The 18,718-nt window shown below is 38.2% G+C and overlaps 2 protein-coding genes across 6 annotated transcripts in view; both read right to left on the bottom strand.

Moving 5' to 3' along the window:
• Positions 1-21: 21 nt before the first annotated feature.
• LOC131738178 (uncharacterized) lies at positions 22-11,802 on the bottom strand. 4 transcript variants are annotated; one of them, XR_009329721.1, is made up of 12 exons: positions 11,646-11,802; positions 10,258-10,338; positions 9,862-9,971; positions 9,422-9,499; positions 9,125-9,205; positions 7,877-8,008; positions 7,164-7,368; positions 6,155-6,910; positions 3,879-3,944; positions 3,069-3,150; positions 2,842-2,927; positions 22-1,841 (listed from the first exon to the last, which is right to left on the bottom strand). XR_009329721.1 is itself a non-coding variant. In XM_059032136.1 (8 exons), exons 2-8 carry the CDS (start codon positions 10,310-10,312, stop codon positions 6,204-6,206), a joined length of 1,368 nt encoding a protein of 455 aa, XP_058888119.1. In that variant the 5' UTR covers positions 10,313-10,338; positions 11,646-11,802; the 3' UTR covers positions 3,163-6,203. The 4 variants fall into 4 exon arrangements, 1 of the variants encoding a protein (XP_058888119.1); XR_009329720.1 differs by having other exon boundaries at positions 3,879-6,910; XR_009329722.1 differs by lacking the exon at positions 10,258-10,338 and having other exon boundaries at positions 3,879-6,910.
• A 1,599-nt stretch (positions 11,803-13,401) lies between these two features.
• LOC117406427 (alsin-like) overlaps positions 13,402-18,718 on the bottom strand; it is a 53,403-nt gene continuing 48,086 nt past the window's right edge. For both annotated transcript variants that reach the window (XM_034010453.3, XM_059032134.1), the window contains 3 exons: positions 17,758-17,907; positions 17,233-17,329; positions 13,402-16,899 (listed from right to left, as the gene is read on the bottom strand). In XM_034010453.3, the coding sequence (XP_033866344.3) occupies positions 16,861-16,899; positions 17,233-17,329; positions 17,758-17,907 (286 nt within the window). In that variant the 3' untranslated portion in view covers positions 13,402-16,860. The remainder of the gene's footprint in view (positions 16,900-17,232; positions 17,330-17,757; positions 17,908-18,718) is intronic.

The raw sequence follows: 18,718 nt of genomic DNA, 5'->3' as shown, positions 1-18,718 counted from the left end.
CCAGTCACTGTCAAATGCCAGGTTGCTAATACAAGTTTTATTATTGCAGAGTTGTGTGCTGAAGGACCAGAGTAAACAAGTGAAAAACAAATTAAAATGCAGTATCAGTATTAAAAACCCAGCACACAAAGAAACACGTGTTAATGTAACAATTTAATATATTACACCCAGCTTATAAATATGATAAAAAAGGTTTTATATTCCTTTTCTCACAAACGTTTAACACTCAGTGACGTCCCAGCATACGCAATGACATCCCAACACAGTCTTCTGTGTAAGCATCTGGCTAACATAGAGGGAAAGGTTTATCAAGGGCTTCAAGACAAAGGAAAATCTCAACTGTGGCAGATCATAATACTTCATAATCCATTTTATTGTGTGTAGTAATGTTAATAGGTGGGCCAGTAAATCACACTAATAGATTTGCCACTGTTTAGATCCTTAAAATAGTCCCCAGTGTTACAAAACTAGTAGCAAACACATATCATAAGGTTAATTTCAATTTAGGGACCCAAACATGTATTTATTTTTTCATGGTGCAAACTGGCCCACATTAAACCACAAAAAAGTAATGTCCCATTAATGATCTTCTGGTGTTACTCAAAAAAAAAGAAAGATTTACTGTGCAGCCTCGTCAGATTACATGAGCACACACTTTGCTTGCACAGCCCTGAACATGCGTACATCTCTCAGCTTGAGACAGTTCTATTCCAAAGAATCCGACCCTTCCTCACCAACTACGCTACCCAGCTCCTGGTCCAGGCCTTGGTACTCTCCCGCCTAGACTACTGCAACTCCCTCCTGGCTGGCCTCCCTGAGTCCGCCACCCGTCCGCTCCAGCTCATCCAGAACTCGGCTGCCCGCCTGGTGTTCTCTCTGCCTCGCTTCTCCCACTCTACTCCACTACCCCGCTCACTCCACTGGCTCCCGATCACCGCTCGCATCCAGTTCAAGACTCTTGTACTAGCCTACAGATGCCTTGACCAGACTGCACCCAGCTACCTCCAGACCCTCATCTCTCCCTACACCCCCACTCGACCTCTCCGCTCCGCCTGCACTAGAAGACTGGCTCTACCTCCGCTATGCTCCCCTGCCTCCAGAGCCCGCTCCTTCTCCACCCTTGCTCCGCAGTGGTGGAATGACCTTTCCACAGATGTCAGGACTGCCCAGTCCCTGACCACATTCCGGCACCTCCTTAAGACTCACCTCTTCAAACAGCACCTGTAGAACTCCTCTGTTTTTATCCTGGGATACGATCACCCTTCATTTAAATGTGCTTTATTTGCTCTTATCTGCCCCCTATTTTACTGCATTTAATCCTGTACTTCAGAATACTGTAATCTGCCAAGTGTTTAACCTGTAGTATTTTGTATTTAATCATATCCTGATGTAACTATCACTATTATCTGCTGTATTATTGAATTGTGGTTTGTCACACTTGTACTTTGCTTGAACAAAAGTTATTGTATTTATCTCGCTCTTATTGTATTACTTGTATTGTAACACTTGAAATGTATTTGCTTATGATTGTAAGTCGCCCTGGATAAGGGTGTCTGCTAAGAAATAAATAATAATAATAATAATATTCAAGCTGTTGTACAGAGCGTGGTTGCCTGCTGTCTCCTGGCTGTGTTGTGGCGCTCCGGTGCTGCTAGGACTGGGCGGCCAGCCTCAGCCAGGTAGCTGGAACCCACTGGGGCTCATCTTGAGCTCTCCTCACTGTGCTGAGTAGCTGCACACGAGTCCTGGAGATTCTCGTTCACTATCACATGGTCAAAAAACGGTCTGTACTGGGCTTCCATCTTCTTTGTGTTCTCCTCCATCTCCTGGAAGTCTTCATCCTAGTAGGGGTGAGGGGGGGTCCAAACCATGGTATTGATCGTTAGGAGTTGTTCTGACAACAGGGTACCTTATAAAAGTTTACCATAGTAAAAGCATAGTCAAGTGTAATAAAGCCTAGTGAAAGTATGGTAAAGCATAGGTAAGCACTGTGAAGAATAGCGAGGTATGGTAAAACATATTAATAAACATGGCAAACCAGGGTAACTATGCATAGTATAACCATGGGAAAAGAATGGGAAAACTGCAAAAATACTGTGCAAAAATACCATGATAAACTTTTATATGGGGTACAATGGGACTTAATTACAAATCTTAAAGTGAAACTTTACAAGAAAGTTGCCTGCTTGGCTAATGAAGTACTGGGGCAAAAGCAAATGTGTTTTTTTTTTCTTTTTTTCTTCATCAACAGAAAATAAAAAGTTATTTACTAAAAATAAAAACAATATAATGTGTAATACATCGGTAAACATTCCCAGCAATGTAATCTGTTGTGATGCTACGGATCCAAGACCCAGAAAAACAGCCCTGAGCTGAGCTGAGCCTAATAATAATAATTAGTGACTAATAAATGTTATATATATATATATATATATATATATATATATATATATATATATATATATATATATAGTAACTCTTCAAATGTTAACTGCTGTATTATAGGCTGCATTTGGGGTCCTGTTGTGTATCAAGGAGTGGTTGGGATTTTCATCCTGTGGTGTCACAAACTCCACAACCTCCCATTATAAAACAAATACTCCTGCTCTAAAAAGCCTTTTTTTGTGTGGTCATAATTTACCTACTTGGACCCCACATCCTGACACTAAACGGTCCTAGTATCAAGATACGTTTTCCCTAATTTAAAGTACAGGGTATATTAGGGAAAGTTGTCATTTACCAGTTTCCGAGTAAGAAAGCGCCTATGCAGTAATCACTGCCTGGGAATGGTAATATGAAATGCAAACAGAGTTAAGCTGCTAACAGACATGTTAAACTCACCAGAACCTGAATGACCTATTCAGGTTCCAGCCCGTGCACAGCAATTCCATTCACCTCCACCAGCTTATCACCGGCGTACAGCAGCCCTGCAATCACAATGCATTAAACATGGTCGAGACAACTCAGCTGAGGGAAAACATGCTGGAAATTACTTTTAACCACTGAAACAAACACGCATTCAAACACTTCCCACATGGCTGGGTGGCTCGTATTAGGCTTGCGCTTACCACTGCGATCCGCTAGGCCTCCATGTATCACCCGGGCAACCACGATCTATCCAGCTATCTCATTCCTCTTTATTGTAGCACCCTACAACAAAACATGAAAACTTATTGACACTCTTTATTGCTGCAAAGATGAGTTCTGAGTATATTCAACATGGTTCAGCAACATTACTTGTCAAGGTTTTGACGTATTTTGTTTTTTACTCTTTTCAAATCCTTGCATTATGTAGGTTGTAATGTCAAACCAAGAATAAAATTGGAGTGACCTTGGAGTCTTTGTCTGTCGGGTATATTTTATTTATGAAAATAAAAATAGCTTTTGTGGAAGCGTTTGATTGTACAGTACCAAACAAATTGTTTTGTGCTACAGTATTTTTCCATGTTTCTATATGTCCTTTATTTATAGCACAGCTTTATTTTCATTTGGCTTTGGGGCTTCTCCTAAAATCAGGTTTGGTCCTTACACTGAAAACCAAATGCATGAAAACAGTATGGAGGCTTACAAAGCAGCAATCCCTTCAAAATTATACTGCAGCACACAATTCAACACAATTGGCTCTCAGCACCCTTTCAGGCAGTCAAGAATAAGTGGATAGGCTAGGAGACTGACCTGCTCCCTCAACTCCCTTCAGGACAGGTACTCACACTGACACTTCAATCGCCAGTGTTTCCAATGCAGTACCTTTCTGTGACCATAGCCTTCATTTTCACAGAGCAGAGGAGGACCAGTAATCTTCTGGTACATGATTCCTCTATAGATACAGGTGAGCGGAGGGACTTTCAGGCACTATGTTATAATGTTGAGTTACTCACCTTTTACTCACAGTTCTCCAAGCCTTTTTTTTCTCATCCATATGGAGGCAGAATTCTTAGCCATCACTATGTCCAAACAGAAACAAGTGGACAGCCATGAAGCTTAAAGTTGTTGAAAAGGACACAAGAATCTGGCCAAATTGCAATATCGCAGGAAATGAGAGCCTTGGATGGTCCAATTACAGGTGATAAGGTGATAAGGGAAAAGGGTTGCAGGGCAGGACAGGTGTTAGTCTGAGCTGGTATCTGTTTCTAACAGAGACTGTACGGTGCTTCTACTTTCATTATCTATCGTATGTGTGTATCCAACCACTCAACCAACATTAGAAATTGTAACAACAATGGCTGCTGACAGTTCTGAAAAGTCAATGAAGAGGGTTTGTCAGCTAAATAATCATCTGGCCACATTTTGGTAGTCATGTGACTTATAGTTGGGCTCTGATTGCAGGAACTTATCAGTGCAAAGCCGTTGACAGTTATGATTGCTCTAAAATTGAGATCCTTACAAAGCTTTCAGTGAAGACTGCACATAGATATTACAATGTAAAATATAGTGTCAAAATAGCAAAGGCACCACAGTAGTGTTGGATTGTTGAACACGTAGATATTCTGATTTGTATTTTGATCCCTCCTCCTCTGCTGTAAAACTTGGCAAAAATAAAATCTTCATTGAGGCACATATGCCACAGCATGTAACTTAGTTACTGCACAGTGTGATCAGGTTAACAGTATACTTTGACTGATATTGCAATGCATAGTCAGGGATCATCGCAGCAAAAAGGGAAAACATTTGAATGCATATTAGGGATGTGATGAATATTGTGATGTTATTCTTTACATTTGATTCTAAAAAGTTTTTGAACACACACCCCTAATGCACATTGCACATACATAGACACAATTTGAGGCACCTCTATATAGGGATTCCAACATATTTAGAATGACTTATATGCATTCTGAGAAGGGTAAAATGGACTACAAATGCATCTGCCCAGGTCAGGATGGTTGTGATTTGCTCTTTTGCAATAAATAACAAGTGACCCTCATTGTGTTTTTTATCCTTGATATTTCCATCCATTAACATGAATGGGATCCCACAAACTGTAGACTTTAATTGACAACTTATGCTGTGAATGCATATTTACTCATAATAATAATAAATAAAAAAAATATTAAGCAGTGTTTAATTTGTGTTTTAAAATATCTTCAAATGATGTACAATAATGAGGCCATGCTTGTGATAAACGAATCTTTTGCTCCATTTCACTACTCAATAATTCCGGTCCCCTAAATTACTTAAATGAACAAATGTAACCAGTTAATTATTTAATAATCTGTTTAAAACCTGGGGGACTTCCTTGTCCGACACTATAAAACTTTGTGCACGTGGAATGCCATCCTAGAAATGAATTGGCTTACCAGTAATATGTAAAATGGTCACATATGCCAGTGTTACAGAAACAGCTGCATTTTTGGTGCTGAATACAAGCTCACCATTTGAGGACAGAAGCTAGAAACTCCACGTTGCCCTCTTGTGGTGTTATACTAATATACCGGTATAAAGGTATGTGGTGCATTCTTAGCTATGCAGTAGGCCTGCAAAAGTAGGTCAGACTCTGCCAGATAAAGCATGATAAACATGCAAAAGCTGATCATACCAAGGGCAGCTCCCTGGTCACCGCCACAAACCCTCAAGTGTTTGCCTCTACAATAACTACTACTGTGGCACCGCAGGACATATACAGGAGTAGCTTTCTACTCACAGTGGCATTAAAAAAGTTAAACAGCAAAGGCAATTATTTTGCATGTTTACGTTTTCCACTTTAAACTGTAGTATTATAAAACTCAGTGCTGTTTTCTAAGGCTTTACATGTTACTAGATTGTACCCTTTCAAAAGCTGTTAAGAAATGATTCAGGAGGACTCTGCATATTTGAGAAATCATGGAGACAAGGCTATTTGGATACACATACTGTACCACACACTCAAGGGAAAGATTTCACTGTGATATTATGGGATGGACCAAGGATTGAATAGGCTCCCAAATTAAAAAATAAAGGCAATAGATAGTGCTTCCTCTTTTTTTCCACAATTCGAAGAAAATCACCAATTTGGTAAAATGTTGGTTGGGCCATGTTGAAAGTAAATTGTATATGCACTGTGCTGAATAAGGGCCCTTATCTAATTCACTTCAAGATAAAACAGTGAAAAAATGAGGAAGCACTGTACAGTAAAAAAAAACCCAAAAAACTGCCCATCACACTGATCAACGCCCACCTTTTTGAATAGAGAAGGCTGATGATTCTGTCTGCCTGTGGAAGAAAAACTAGCAGCCAAGAACTAATATTTTCTTTTTTTTTACTAATAAGCCAGCCCTCCTCTGCTCTGCACCAGACCTCTGCGTTCCATTGGGAGGAGTGGTCCCAGCCACTGCCAAGCAGCATTGCTCAGGCCGGTCCTCCAATGAGGAGGGAAGTGCCGTTGGTGGGTGACACGAGACCCCTTCCATGAACTCGCTGAAAGAACCGGCGGCAGACCTAGCAGACAGGTCGGAGCGTGCAGACTGAGGCGATTTCGGAGACAAAAGGAGGCCCTGTATCCTCTCTAACACGTTCATCAACAGGTTCAAGGTCTGGGTGTTCTCCTGCATGGTCTCTGACATCAACTCGGTGGCAGCCACGACCATCTCTCCAAGCAGCTGGACGTCACGCGAGGTTTTGTCCACGGTGCTGGCCACAGACTTCATGGTGGACCTGAGCTCTTCAAGGCTCTCCTGGTCTGATAGCGCCTGCGTCCGGTGAGTCCCCAGCAGCTTTGTATCCCGCTTTGAATAGAGCAGAGGCCTGGAAGGGACCGTCTGAGGGCGCCGGCTAATGTAAGGCAACTCAGTTGGGACAGTGTTCTGAAAGAACCGTGTGGAGGAGGAGGCTGGAACTTCAAGGGAACGCAAGCTCAAAATTTCCAGTTTCTCTCTGGGTTGACTGGAGAAAGGTCCTGCCTCTGTGTTGCTGGCACTTTCTGCAGCTATGTAATCTAAAAAAAAGCAGACAAGAAAACATTAACATGTACGTAGTGCAGTAAGTTACATGAAATAACAACATGGTAATTACACACATACAATTGACACGTACCATATACTGTGATTTATAAAACCTTGTTAATTCCTGGTCTAAAACCTATATTTTAATGTGTGCTGATATGATAAGGCATAACAAATTATGTTACAATCACACTTTCTGTAATTTGATATGTTCCTTTATTCTGCATTGGGAAATCCAGGTCTTACCCATCAACACAGAGGTGTGAAGAGAAGGGGCTGACAGGTTCATCCCATCCTCCCCCAGTCCGGCTGCCTGTCTTCGGGAGCTCATGGTCGGGACGGAGAAGAACGCAGCCTCTCTGCTGCTCCTTCCTGCTGGCTTTCTGGCCAGCTTCTCTTTGGTCCTTCTCTTCAGGTCATCCAACCTCTTCTTAATGCCACTGAAGTTTTTCTTTGTAAGAGAGACACCAATTGGCACCAATTATGACATTTGTCCATTGGGAACCAGGCTGAGACAAACACAGGCCCCCCAACAGCCACGAGGTAAATAACTGTTATTCAATAATGGCAGGAAGATTTGCATCACACACTTTTTATACATGTAACAACAATCCAATATTAGTTTCCCTCTTGACGTAACATAATGCATACATACTCACGCTCCCTCAAGCTATCGGTAACCAGGAAATAAGATTTGTTTGGTAGGGTGGAGTGTGACATATGGAAACATGCACATAAATGACCGAACAAAAACTTCCTTTTACAGTGGGATGAAGCTTCTTTGGCACAGTTTCTGATCTGAGTGGAACAGACCCTCTGGAACACGTCCTCTTGACCAGTATCACAGAGTGAGTCTTAATATCCTCTTCAGACCCCCAGTGCAGTACCCTGCACAATATAAAATTAATTGTCATTGTACTCTGAGGTGTGAAGAGAATGTAGGGTGTGTTCCTCCTTACTAGCGTCTGTTTGTTCTTCACCAGGCACATGATCCTCATCGCCTCCTCCTCATCCGATAGGTTGTCAGGCAGGGGCAGCAGGATTGGTTCATAGTCCTTCTGTGCCACCATATCATGAGCAAAAAGCAACGCCTATATTAAAAAAGAATGGGCCATATTTTCAAAGCGTTACCTCCAGTCTTTAATTAACTTTTATTTTTTAAAAGGAGAAAAAAAAAACATGTAAATGTTAAACAAAATGAGAAACAAACACCTTGAGAGTGCTGAAGAGAACTTGGATCATATTACTTAGTTGTTTGGTTCTTAGTTTTGTAAAATTAACAGACGTTTTACCTCTTTAAAAGAAATAGGAGTTAATTAAGACCTCAGTATTAAGAGCGAAAATATGGCCTATTTTGTCAAAGGGTTAGAGCTAATTACATAATTCCTTTTGTTAGATGTAGATTTGACATGTGTAGTTTTGAGAGAGGCATGTAAACTTGTAGGATCCTTTTTTTTTAGTACCCCACTAGGTTGGAGAAAGTTCTCATTTTGCATGTCTTGCTAACTTTCAGGTAGTCTCTTACAGCGGCACTTCCTAGGTTTTTTTATGGAGGGAGAGAATTTCTCTCCAGCCCTTCAACGCCGTATTTCCTGTCATTACAAAACTGTTTGGTTCCCTTCAGGACTGACACACTGTGACTCTGAAGACACTGCTGAGGTGGAAACTACCATCCAAAGCCAAATGACCAGGGGCTTGTGATAATGTGGTCAAGACGCTTGGTTACAGCTTTAAAGAGTCAAAGCACCCATTACTGAGGCATGCAATCATGCTGAGCATTTCTTATTGCAATTCACTACAATGTAGTGTTTTTGTTTGTTTTTAGTTTTCTGAATGTTTTCTGTATCAATCTGTCAGAAGAATGATTGCATCCTTAATATCAAAAGGTCAGGGAACCGATGAAACTGTTGTTGTTAAAAGCACTTTTTTTTTTTTTTTTTGCATTTCGCAGCTTGGAGTGCAAAAAAACTACACACTTTCTTACACATAGACATTTGCAACAAAAAAATAAGGTTTTCGTTTTTTTCATACCGTTCAATTCTCGCATGTCTGACAAAAAAGTACCGGATCTAGGATCCGGTGCAATCTGGCACAAATGAACCCCTGGATACGACAGATACCTGGGTAGGTTTCCTACCAGTAAAGTCTTCAGAACCGTCAGGCCAACATTGAGGAAAAGAAAGGCTTGTCTTGTACTTGACACTTGCCTGCATGTGTGGGTTTCTCAGCAGTCTGTGGAGTTCTTTCACTTCAGGAAAGGGGGAAGCTGTTCTGAGGTCAGAGATAACCTGAGAGTGAAGGAGAAGATTACAATCAGAAATCCACATTTTTGTTAGTTTTGAGAACATTATAATCAAAATCAGGGGTGTGCAGATACTCCCAGTAATTCCATTTGTTTTAAGTTGTACGGTATTCATTAAATTGGAATAAAACCTCTTTTTAGCCTTGTCATTTCAGGGTTATATTCTAAAGATGTTTAGCAGGTGCAGCCTGCGCTATTGTACCTCTTGTGAGAGTGCAGATGCAGAAGGTAGGAAAGGTGTGGGGCTCCTTGTCAGGTACTGTTGCAGACACGTATATACCTGGAGAAACACAGAGATGTATTGAAGTTGTGTAGCTCACTGCTGACCAAAAGGCTAAGCATCTATGTTATTATACTTATAGATTCTTATACAACAATAATAAGGCTAATTATTCTTTAGCCCTGTATGCTAATCTTATCGTGTTCAGCTTTGAAATCAGGTTTACCAGGGGATTTTACATTTTCACGTGACAATGTGGAAGGAGAAAAACAAGGCTCCTTCGGAAAATACACAACAAGGTCATTAGTTGTGATGAAAAGCATCCTAAGCTGTGATTTTTAGGTGTTAGAGAATGCAGTATATTCTTCACACCTGAAGGCCCTTGTTGTTCAGGTAGCTGTGTGGAGATATCTCACAGTTACCTTCAACAGTGACTGTAGCCAGGGGGCTTTGAGCAGGCTAAACAACAGGTCAGCTCCATTTATGTCCCGGCTTATCGATAACCGGACCTTCTCCACCATCATTGCCAAACCTGGAAAGCACAGGCACAGGATACAGTGCTGTATATTCACACACTTTGGCAAGAAACACTTGCACATAAGGGTCAAATTCAATTAACTGGAACAAACAGTTTTAACAATAACTGTGCTACATATTTACTTTTGTTGTATTAACGTAATGATATAGAAATAAATAATTACGGCTCCTCCAAATATAGTAGAATCTATTTATAGTTTATAGCAGCTTTTTTCCAAGCTATAAAAGGGCTAATTTAATTGTGCACTAAGCGTGGTGTGGAAATTATGTTGTCCCCTTACCATTTTCATTCAGTGCTGTTGGCGCCAAAGTCTCCACCTCTATTGGCCGTATCATTCTGAATACAGCAAAGATCCAGTCTGCTACAAATGATACACCAGAACATGGTAACTGATACATGAACACTTAAACAATATATTTAAAAAAATCCAATACTTTGCAGTGATCTATAAAATGTTGGTTGAGCTGTTGTAACAAAACCAAGTCTGTAATAATATAAAGAATGTCCATCCCTGGAGAGAGAGAGAGAGAGAGAGAGAGAGAGAGAGAGAGAGAGAGAGAGAGAGAGCGAGAGCTGGAAGCAACAATTCTACATGTTTAAAATACATTACAATTACAATTACAACTGTAGCTGACCCCAGGTCTGACCACAAGCACGACATAAAATAAAATAATAATAATCTGTCTATAAGATCAATCTTTCAGCGATTACCATTTTCCTTGTTCATACAGTGTAAAATCCACGTACTGTATCAAATAAAATAATAAATGGATTGTACTGAACGATAAGAAAATCATTTCATTGGGGGGTTCTGTGGCTGTATAAACAACAAGAGCAATTGTTTTTCTTATAATTTACTACAGCCCATTTATCTTTCTGTGCATATATGCATATACACACACATACTCAATAAAGAGCCATGTGGTACAGTTTTGTACAGTAAAATATCCATTCTGCAAGCACTGAAAATCAACAATAGAAACTATGGAATATGGAATTAAGACATGCATTTCATGATGGCACAGAATGCAGTATCAGAAAGGCTTTATCTGTATGGTATATAGTGGGTGTGCAAGTGGGTTTATTAGAGTGCTGTGATTAATCTGTCAGGAGTTTTAGGCACAGTCACCTTACCCTGTGGGTAGAACTCCATACAGAACCTAGGAACAGAGTTCAATCTAAAGCATTTTAAGTACAGCATTACAAAAAAAGGTTGTTTTCATTTCTTACTTATTTTCTTAGTCAAATCTATGAAATAAAATGGGGTTGAGTTTTATTTTTTTTTACCTCTGCTAAAAACTAAGCTTGTATGTTTCACACAACACGAACACAAACATGTTACATAATTAGATTATGCTTGCTGTTTCTTCTTAGGTCTTGTGCTATACGAGCACAGACTGAAATCCCTCATATAATTCTGTGATTCAAGTGGTGTTATTATTATTATTATTATTATTATTATTATTATTTAAACAAATACACAAGTCTACACCAGTTATGTTTGACAACAGTTGGTAGTTTTCCAGAATTGAACTACACTGAACTGCAATGCTACCTCAGTCTGAACAACTGAGTAATGAAGTCAGTCAGCTTGTTCATTTAAAAGGCAGACCGTCCCAGCTTTTCTGACTCATTTTACACAGAAGCCTAATAACCAGTGTTCCTTACCTCACCAGCTAGTGTAGGTATATCACTTTGATAATGTGAAGGAAGGTCTCTCGTTTTCCTTCGATATTATGGAGATTCCTTTTTAGTGGGCTGGGCTTTCTCCGGCACCAGTACCATATGTGGTTTTACTACATCCAGCCCCGGACAGTCAGTTTAATCCTGATACATCCCTCTTAATCCACAACAACCTCAAGAGCACTCGACTGACCGGCCAGAGCCGCAAAGCTTCTTAACTCTTTCTAGTTCACATACCAGAGTGTTACAACTGGCCTTATGAAGGCGAGACAAACCCGATTCTAAACTACATTTTCAAATTAGCTCTAGCATGTTGACTACATGTATGTTTTTTTATGTTTCTTTTTTTAATTATACTGTAATTCACTATGCAAATATTTGAAATATAACCCTATGGAATTAAAAGTTGCTTCCTGGTACCTAATCAGTTCCTGTGCTGTCAGTCATATGCTATCAAATGGTCATAGTGCAATCATACCATGTGATTTACATCACAGGAAGTGACAAGGTACCAGGTCGCAACAGTGTCATTTTTTTTATCTGTAGCTCAAATTAAAGTAGAAAAAAACAGGAAAGACGCAAAAGATGAACCCTGTATTTTAAACCTATCCAGCTACAGTGTATAGATAGATAGATAGATAGATAGATAGATAGATAGATAGATAGATAGATAGATAGATAGGTAGATAGATAGATAGATAGATAGATAGATAGATAGATAGATAGATAGATAGATAGATAGATAGATAGATAGATAGATAGATAGATAGATAGAGATAGATAGATAGATAGATAGATAGATAGATAGATAGATAGATAGATAGATAATTTGTTTTAACTCAGGAGCAGGTGCAACATAGACATGTTTACCTGGAAGCTTGGTTTTGTGTCTAAATTGAACTTAAACATCTGTTTATTTTGCATTAATAGTAATTGTAGGTCTGCATCAATTTACAATAATATTAATACACTATATGAATATTTTCCTTAATAAATCTAACTGTATAAATTATGTATTTTTAAAAAATATAATGGGACTTTGACAAAGTTGTGACTTGTTGCAATGTAGATCGTTTACCAATAAATTAGTTCTAAAATGCTTTTGTGTGGTCACATCATCACTTGAAGGTAACACTAAAACTGAAGATATAACAAACCCAGCCTAGAAGTGAAACATGATGAGGCATCCTGTTGATGCATAATACATTTAGATTGCAGCATAGTTTACAGTACATGAACCGATCGTGTTAGTCCTACTGGCATCATGCCCTGTCAGCCGCCCAGCAGTACGGTGTCCATATTAGGACATCTTCGTACATCAGGCAAAAAGGAGTCATTATGTGCTCCCTCCTCCCTCCTCTTGGACTCTAACATCCTTGTTGATATTGCGCATTTGTCTTCAAAGCTATGCATTCCAGGGGTCAAACAACTTTAAAGTTGTGGATTACAATAAATACACTTTGTGAAGTCTTTTTTGTGTCTTGATATTTCAGATTCATCAGTCTCTGACAGGTATCCCGCAGATAGTGCTTTACAGATGTAATTTGCTCACCCTGCATGCATTTATTTAACTTCTACCCTGTGGAGATTTCTAAACAAATTAACACTGAATTTATTTTGTTGTAGTATGACTAACCATTGAATCTCCACATTTCACTTAAGGCGCCTTTGTCACATTATGAAGTACATCCACTGGAGTAATCAATTGCCTGCACAACAATTAAGAAACAAAACAACAACCTACAATCATAACTTGTTTTTACTGATATTTATATTCTGTTTTTGACAGCTTTTGTTGGACAGTTTATACATTGCAGTGTGTATATTGTGTCATCACATGAGCATTGCCCTGTGTAGAGTACAGCAAGGTCTGCTGTGCTTTGGGAACTATAAAACCTATTATAACAACAGCAACCAAAAATATACAGTTCTTATAAAATCACAATGAAATCAGATTAATTTGCTCCATTTCAGAGATATATAAAACTTAATTATTGTAAATTAGTGGCATGTCAACGTATTTAACATAATAATAATAATAATAATAATAATAATAATAAAACACAACTGTTTTTAATTGCATTTATTTACCCTGGTTATTAAGACTGTTAGTACTTAAATTTTAATATACTGCATACATTTTCCTCCATAGGCAATTGTTTTACTTGTAAAACACATTCAACCACAAAAATACAAAATATAAATTAATAGTATTTGAAGGATGCCACAATATAATACAGTATTAAATCAGTAATTAGGAATGACTGCAGGATCGATGATGGACTTCCTTCACTGAAGACATGGGTAAAAACATATATCAATGTACACTGTACAAAAAGCTGGGCTTCTTACAGTATGCAAAGTAATGCAATCCACCATTCAGGTATGAACATTGTTAACAGGGTCGTCACATTTGAGAAGAGTAGCCAAGTCTCCCCTTTAAACAGTAATCAAAGCAGCATACAAAGCCTGAGAGATTTTGTGGGGAAGGATAGTCGAATTCACAACAGCGCTTGTTATGTTTCATATTTCAAGTAAATTCTGAATACCAGTTGAGACTAAATGACCTTCCTAAATACACTGGGATTTTAGTGCAGTTATGTAAACTGGTAATGTAAAAATGTTAAGACTTTGAAAACCACAATGGAAATTGTTTTTATTGTAGGAAAAAGTTTTTAATGGTGCGCTTATTATTGACACAATTTTAAAGGTGTATTTATTTTTCTTAATGACCATGTTACCAGTATTCTTTCATGGCACTGACAATGTGTAGGCCTTGGAGCATAATATTTTTGCAGTAACTGGTAATTAAAATCGTATTGAGGCATCCCATAGAAATACTTCATTTAGGACAACAGACTGACCCATTTACAAGTTACATAAACATACTACTTCATCATCATCATCATCATCATCATCTTCCTCCTTGTCATTGGGACATACAATAAATTTAAAATTAACTTTATAAAACAACTAAACATCCTAAAAATAATAAAATCATTACTGAAAAAACATACTTGACTAAACCATAACTCTAAGACTATTTCAGTCGACTCACATGGGACTTCTTTGTTAGCATTTTTTGATCACCCTGCAAACACATTTTCTAATCAACCAACGTAATTCCATGAGACCACCAACAAAATGTAGTTAAATCGTTTAAATCTGTTCAATACAAGAACAACATTTTATAAAGACGAATATATTTCCTGTTTTAAAAAAATATATGGAATAAAAGTGGGACACAACCATTGAGAAAACCTGACGGTATCTTCTTTACAAACCTACCGATTATAGGAAAAACACTGGCTACTGCTGGAAACCAGAGACCACAGAACACCGATTTACTATTATCTAATCAGTGCAAATAGTTAATGCTACTGTTACTGCTCATGAATTGTGCTTACTACAGTATGCCATCAACTAAAATAACCATAATAATATTTTGCTTTTTTAAATGTTTATATCACTAAATACTTTACAAATCAAAATATGACGGATTCAATCTGTGTTTTAATTTCAGAGTAATAATGATAATATATAACTCTGGGGTGACCCGACCAGCGACCTATGCAATACCGACACATGAAATTGAACACATAAGGTTATAATACCGCTTGTAGCTTCTTCAATATAAATATGCATTTCCATGTGTGCTTACATTTATAAAAAGGAATACAAGATCTTGTTGTAACAATTCAATAAAAAATAACCACGGTCAGATATATTTAAATACATGTAGTTTTTTTTTTTTTAATAACTATTTTAGGTTCTGCAGTGTTAAGTGATGGTATACAGTTTACAATAATAGCAGCTGGTATACAGTTTACAATAATAGCAGCTGGTTCAAGATTATAAGAGGCACCTTTTATTATAGTATGTTGTACAGTTTGTTTAATGTGGGAGCTTTGCAATCAGGTGATCTATGTAGAAAGATCAGATGTCAGTTCCATTCAGTGATTAGTAACTTCATAAAGGTGTAATACTGCAATGTTTAAAGAGTGGACACTCACTGATACCCACAGCAAAACACCACGATGTAAGACCATACCATAACACCTGTTTGAATAGCATGGGATCTTATACACAAATATACATAGGAACTGAAACACCACAGAATATAGGTTTACGACCAGGTACACAGTACCAATCACATGGCAAATGCTCCTTGTACTGTGTGTGTAAATCACTCAGATATTAGCTACAGTATCTTCAATCTATCATATATTTAGCTAGCCGTGCCAATAAAAATAAAACACAAATGCAAGACTACCACCTGATGGGAACAAATATATTTGGTTGGTAAGAGGCAATTGTTTTGTTTGATTGATCTAACCACATTTTTACATTTCTTGATGACCACATTATGTCATTTTTAACACTGTCTATTGAACACTGTATTGCAATAATATTGAAGAATTTTGAACAGGCAAGAACTTTAAATTCTGGAAATATTTTATGCTTAGGGCCTGTACCTTTCGGTTTTAAACGATAATTAAACTTTAAAAAACACTGCTGACATGTTTAGACAAATCGGAAATGTGTAGTTAATTTATTAAAAAAAACAAAAAACACCACTCACGTTATCATTAAACATTGTTTGCAGAGGTGAGGCAGTATGGAAAGGCATTGGAACAGTCCAGTCCTCAGGTTTGCACTGTGCAGTTGGTATACTACGTCTGTGTGTGACTGGAACACAGGCGTGCTTAATGTCGGTTTGAAAACCTAAACGTGTGTTTTGTGAAGATACATGGGGGCGTAAAACTAAATCAATACTCCAGTATGTAAAGGAAAATGACCTGTGCTATTCAATATGGTCTACACATTGCCAATCAAATTGCTGTAAAACACCAAAATCTACCTGTTGCCTTGGTGATTTGAGTTGGTGATATGTGGGTCACTGACCTGGTAACCTATTTAGGTAAAGAACATAACTGTCACTAAAATGTCACTGAGCACAGGTGTAGCACTGGCAGAGACACATAACTCTATTTGTATTGCAGTAACTGAAACCATACCTTCCTATTTTAGCTTTATAACAAATGCAGCATCCAGTGACGGCACTGGTAACGTTTATTTAGTCTGACTATCCCATTTCCTTAGGCCAATGCAATTCTGAACCCTGTTAGATTTCTTCAGGTAGCATGTAATCTAACTGCTCCGATTCATACGAGCCCTCCAGAGGCCAAAGCTTCGTCTCTTATGTGATCTTCTCATGCTGAATCTGATAATAGGAAGCCTGCAGAGAAAGAAAAACATGTATTAACATTACCAGCTTGATGCATCCAGAAACTTTAGGCTGTGCAGTTGGAAGCAGGGACACCAGATGGGACTTCCGTTTCTAATACGGCTGCATATGCATGAGAAATGAATGCCAATGGTAAGCAAACTGCTTGAAATCCAATCCAGTTATACCCACCAACCAATAGCAAATAATAAAGAGTTGCTTATCACAACCATTAGGAGCCTTGATTCAATGTATTGCTCTAGTATTCAGGCATATCATTTTATTTCTGAACTTTTCAATTTACTGTATGAAATAGCAGAACTAAAATGTCACTTTGATACTTACTTTAAGTGTTGTAAACATGATCCCCTGCTCCCCGTTTTGAACACTGGGATCCATCAAATCTTCAATGAGGTGCACCTCGGAGCCCAGATTCCTTATTCTGGTTTTAAAGAATGCAGAACAGAAGAGCCAGCCTTTACTATGAATGAGCATTATGAACTAAAAGTTATCAATAAGTGATACTCAGTTACACCAACTGTTGTTGCTTTTCATTTTGGACTATGTATTATGATTTAAAGTTAAATTACTAATTTAATTCAATGTTATATTACATGTAGAATCCCTCTGCCATTTACTTTAATTGTGATTCGAAGTTTCTTCTCTGGTAACAAAACAAGGTATGGTTTCAATAAAGAAATGTCACAAAGGCTCCCATCCACAGCCCAGCCTGTCACAGGATGACTGATTCGACTTAAGTCAGGGTCAAAGCAGAAGCAGCACATAACTGACTTTTTATATATTTATTTTTTGAGTATCTGTATCCACCGGGGTCAATATTTCTGAGCTCAGCTGTATCCCATGGCTTACCGTGCTCGTAGAACCACGTACAGGAACACAGGGAACAGATCATCCATAGACCACAGGAAGTCATTTTTCAGCAGTGAAAGCACTTCCTGGGTGATCTCCTCAAACGTTTGCTGAATCACATGCAGTTTGTCAGTGGGGGTAAAGGTTGTGCTGCAAATACACAAGAAACAGCATTGCATTAGTTCAAGTTATTTCAGTGATATTTGTCACTTTTAATATATTAATATACAATAGTATCTTTATTCTTTAGGATGAATCGTCCAGCTAATTCACTTAAACCAAGATTATAAAATATTAGGAAACATAATCATCACTGTTCCCACTTTTCTTGTGTTTAAGATCTTGAACTGGTTTTCATAATTTGGGATATATATATATATATATATATATATATATATATATATATGCTAAACCATTGAAGTGAAACTGAGCTACATCACAAGAAGTATAAAAAAGCAAAGAACTGCAAGATTTTCAACAGAAGAAAGGGGGACTAGTGATAATAGTTCGAAGAATGTTGGTTGTTTCATTAGAAGTAAAGAAATGAACTGTAATACATGGTTAGCTCTGCTTTTAATGTTTTAGTATCTTGCAAAGACCACACAGAACAATTTCCAAGGCTACACCTCTTGAGAGTAGTTGGAGAACAACTTGATGCATGTATATGCCAATATAAGGATACTATTTCTGTTTCTCAGCAAGCTCATACTAACACAGTGAGGTTAGAGGAATGAAAACACAGATCAACACGGAAGTTCTCTTCTAGCTTTCAATCTCAAAGCTAGGTATTCAGGCATTTGCCAGCTCATAGCTTTCCTTCCCTTGGCGATCCCTGTGATGCCTAAACTAATAGAGACGACAGCGAGCTGATTCCAGGTTTTGATTAAAGAGATTCTGGAGGCAAAAAACAAGTAAAACGGCATCATTCATACAAACTACCACCTCACCTACAGAAGACACC

The sequence above is a fragment of the Acipenser ruthenus genome, chromosome 10 (assembly GCF_902713425.1).
Source record: "Acipenser ruthenus chromosome 10, fAciRut3.2 maternal haplotype, whole genome shotgun sequence".
NCBI classification, from domain to species: Eukaryota; Metazoa; Chordata; class Actinopteri; order Acipenseriformes; family Acipenseridae; genus Acipenser; species Acipenser ruthenus.
The sequence above is the reverse complement of the archived record's forward strand: the minus strand, read 5'-3'. Positions and strand labels throughout refer to the sequence as shown.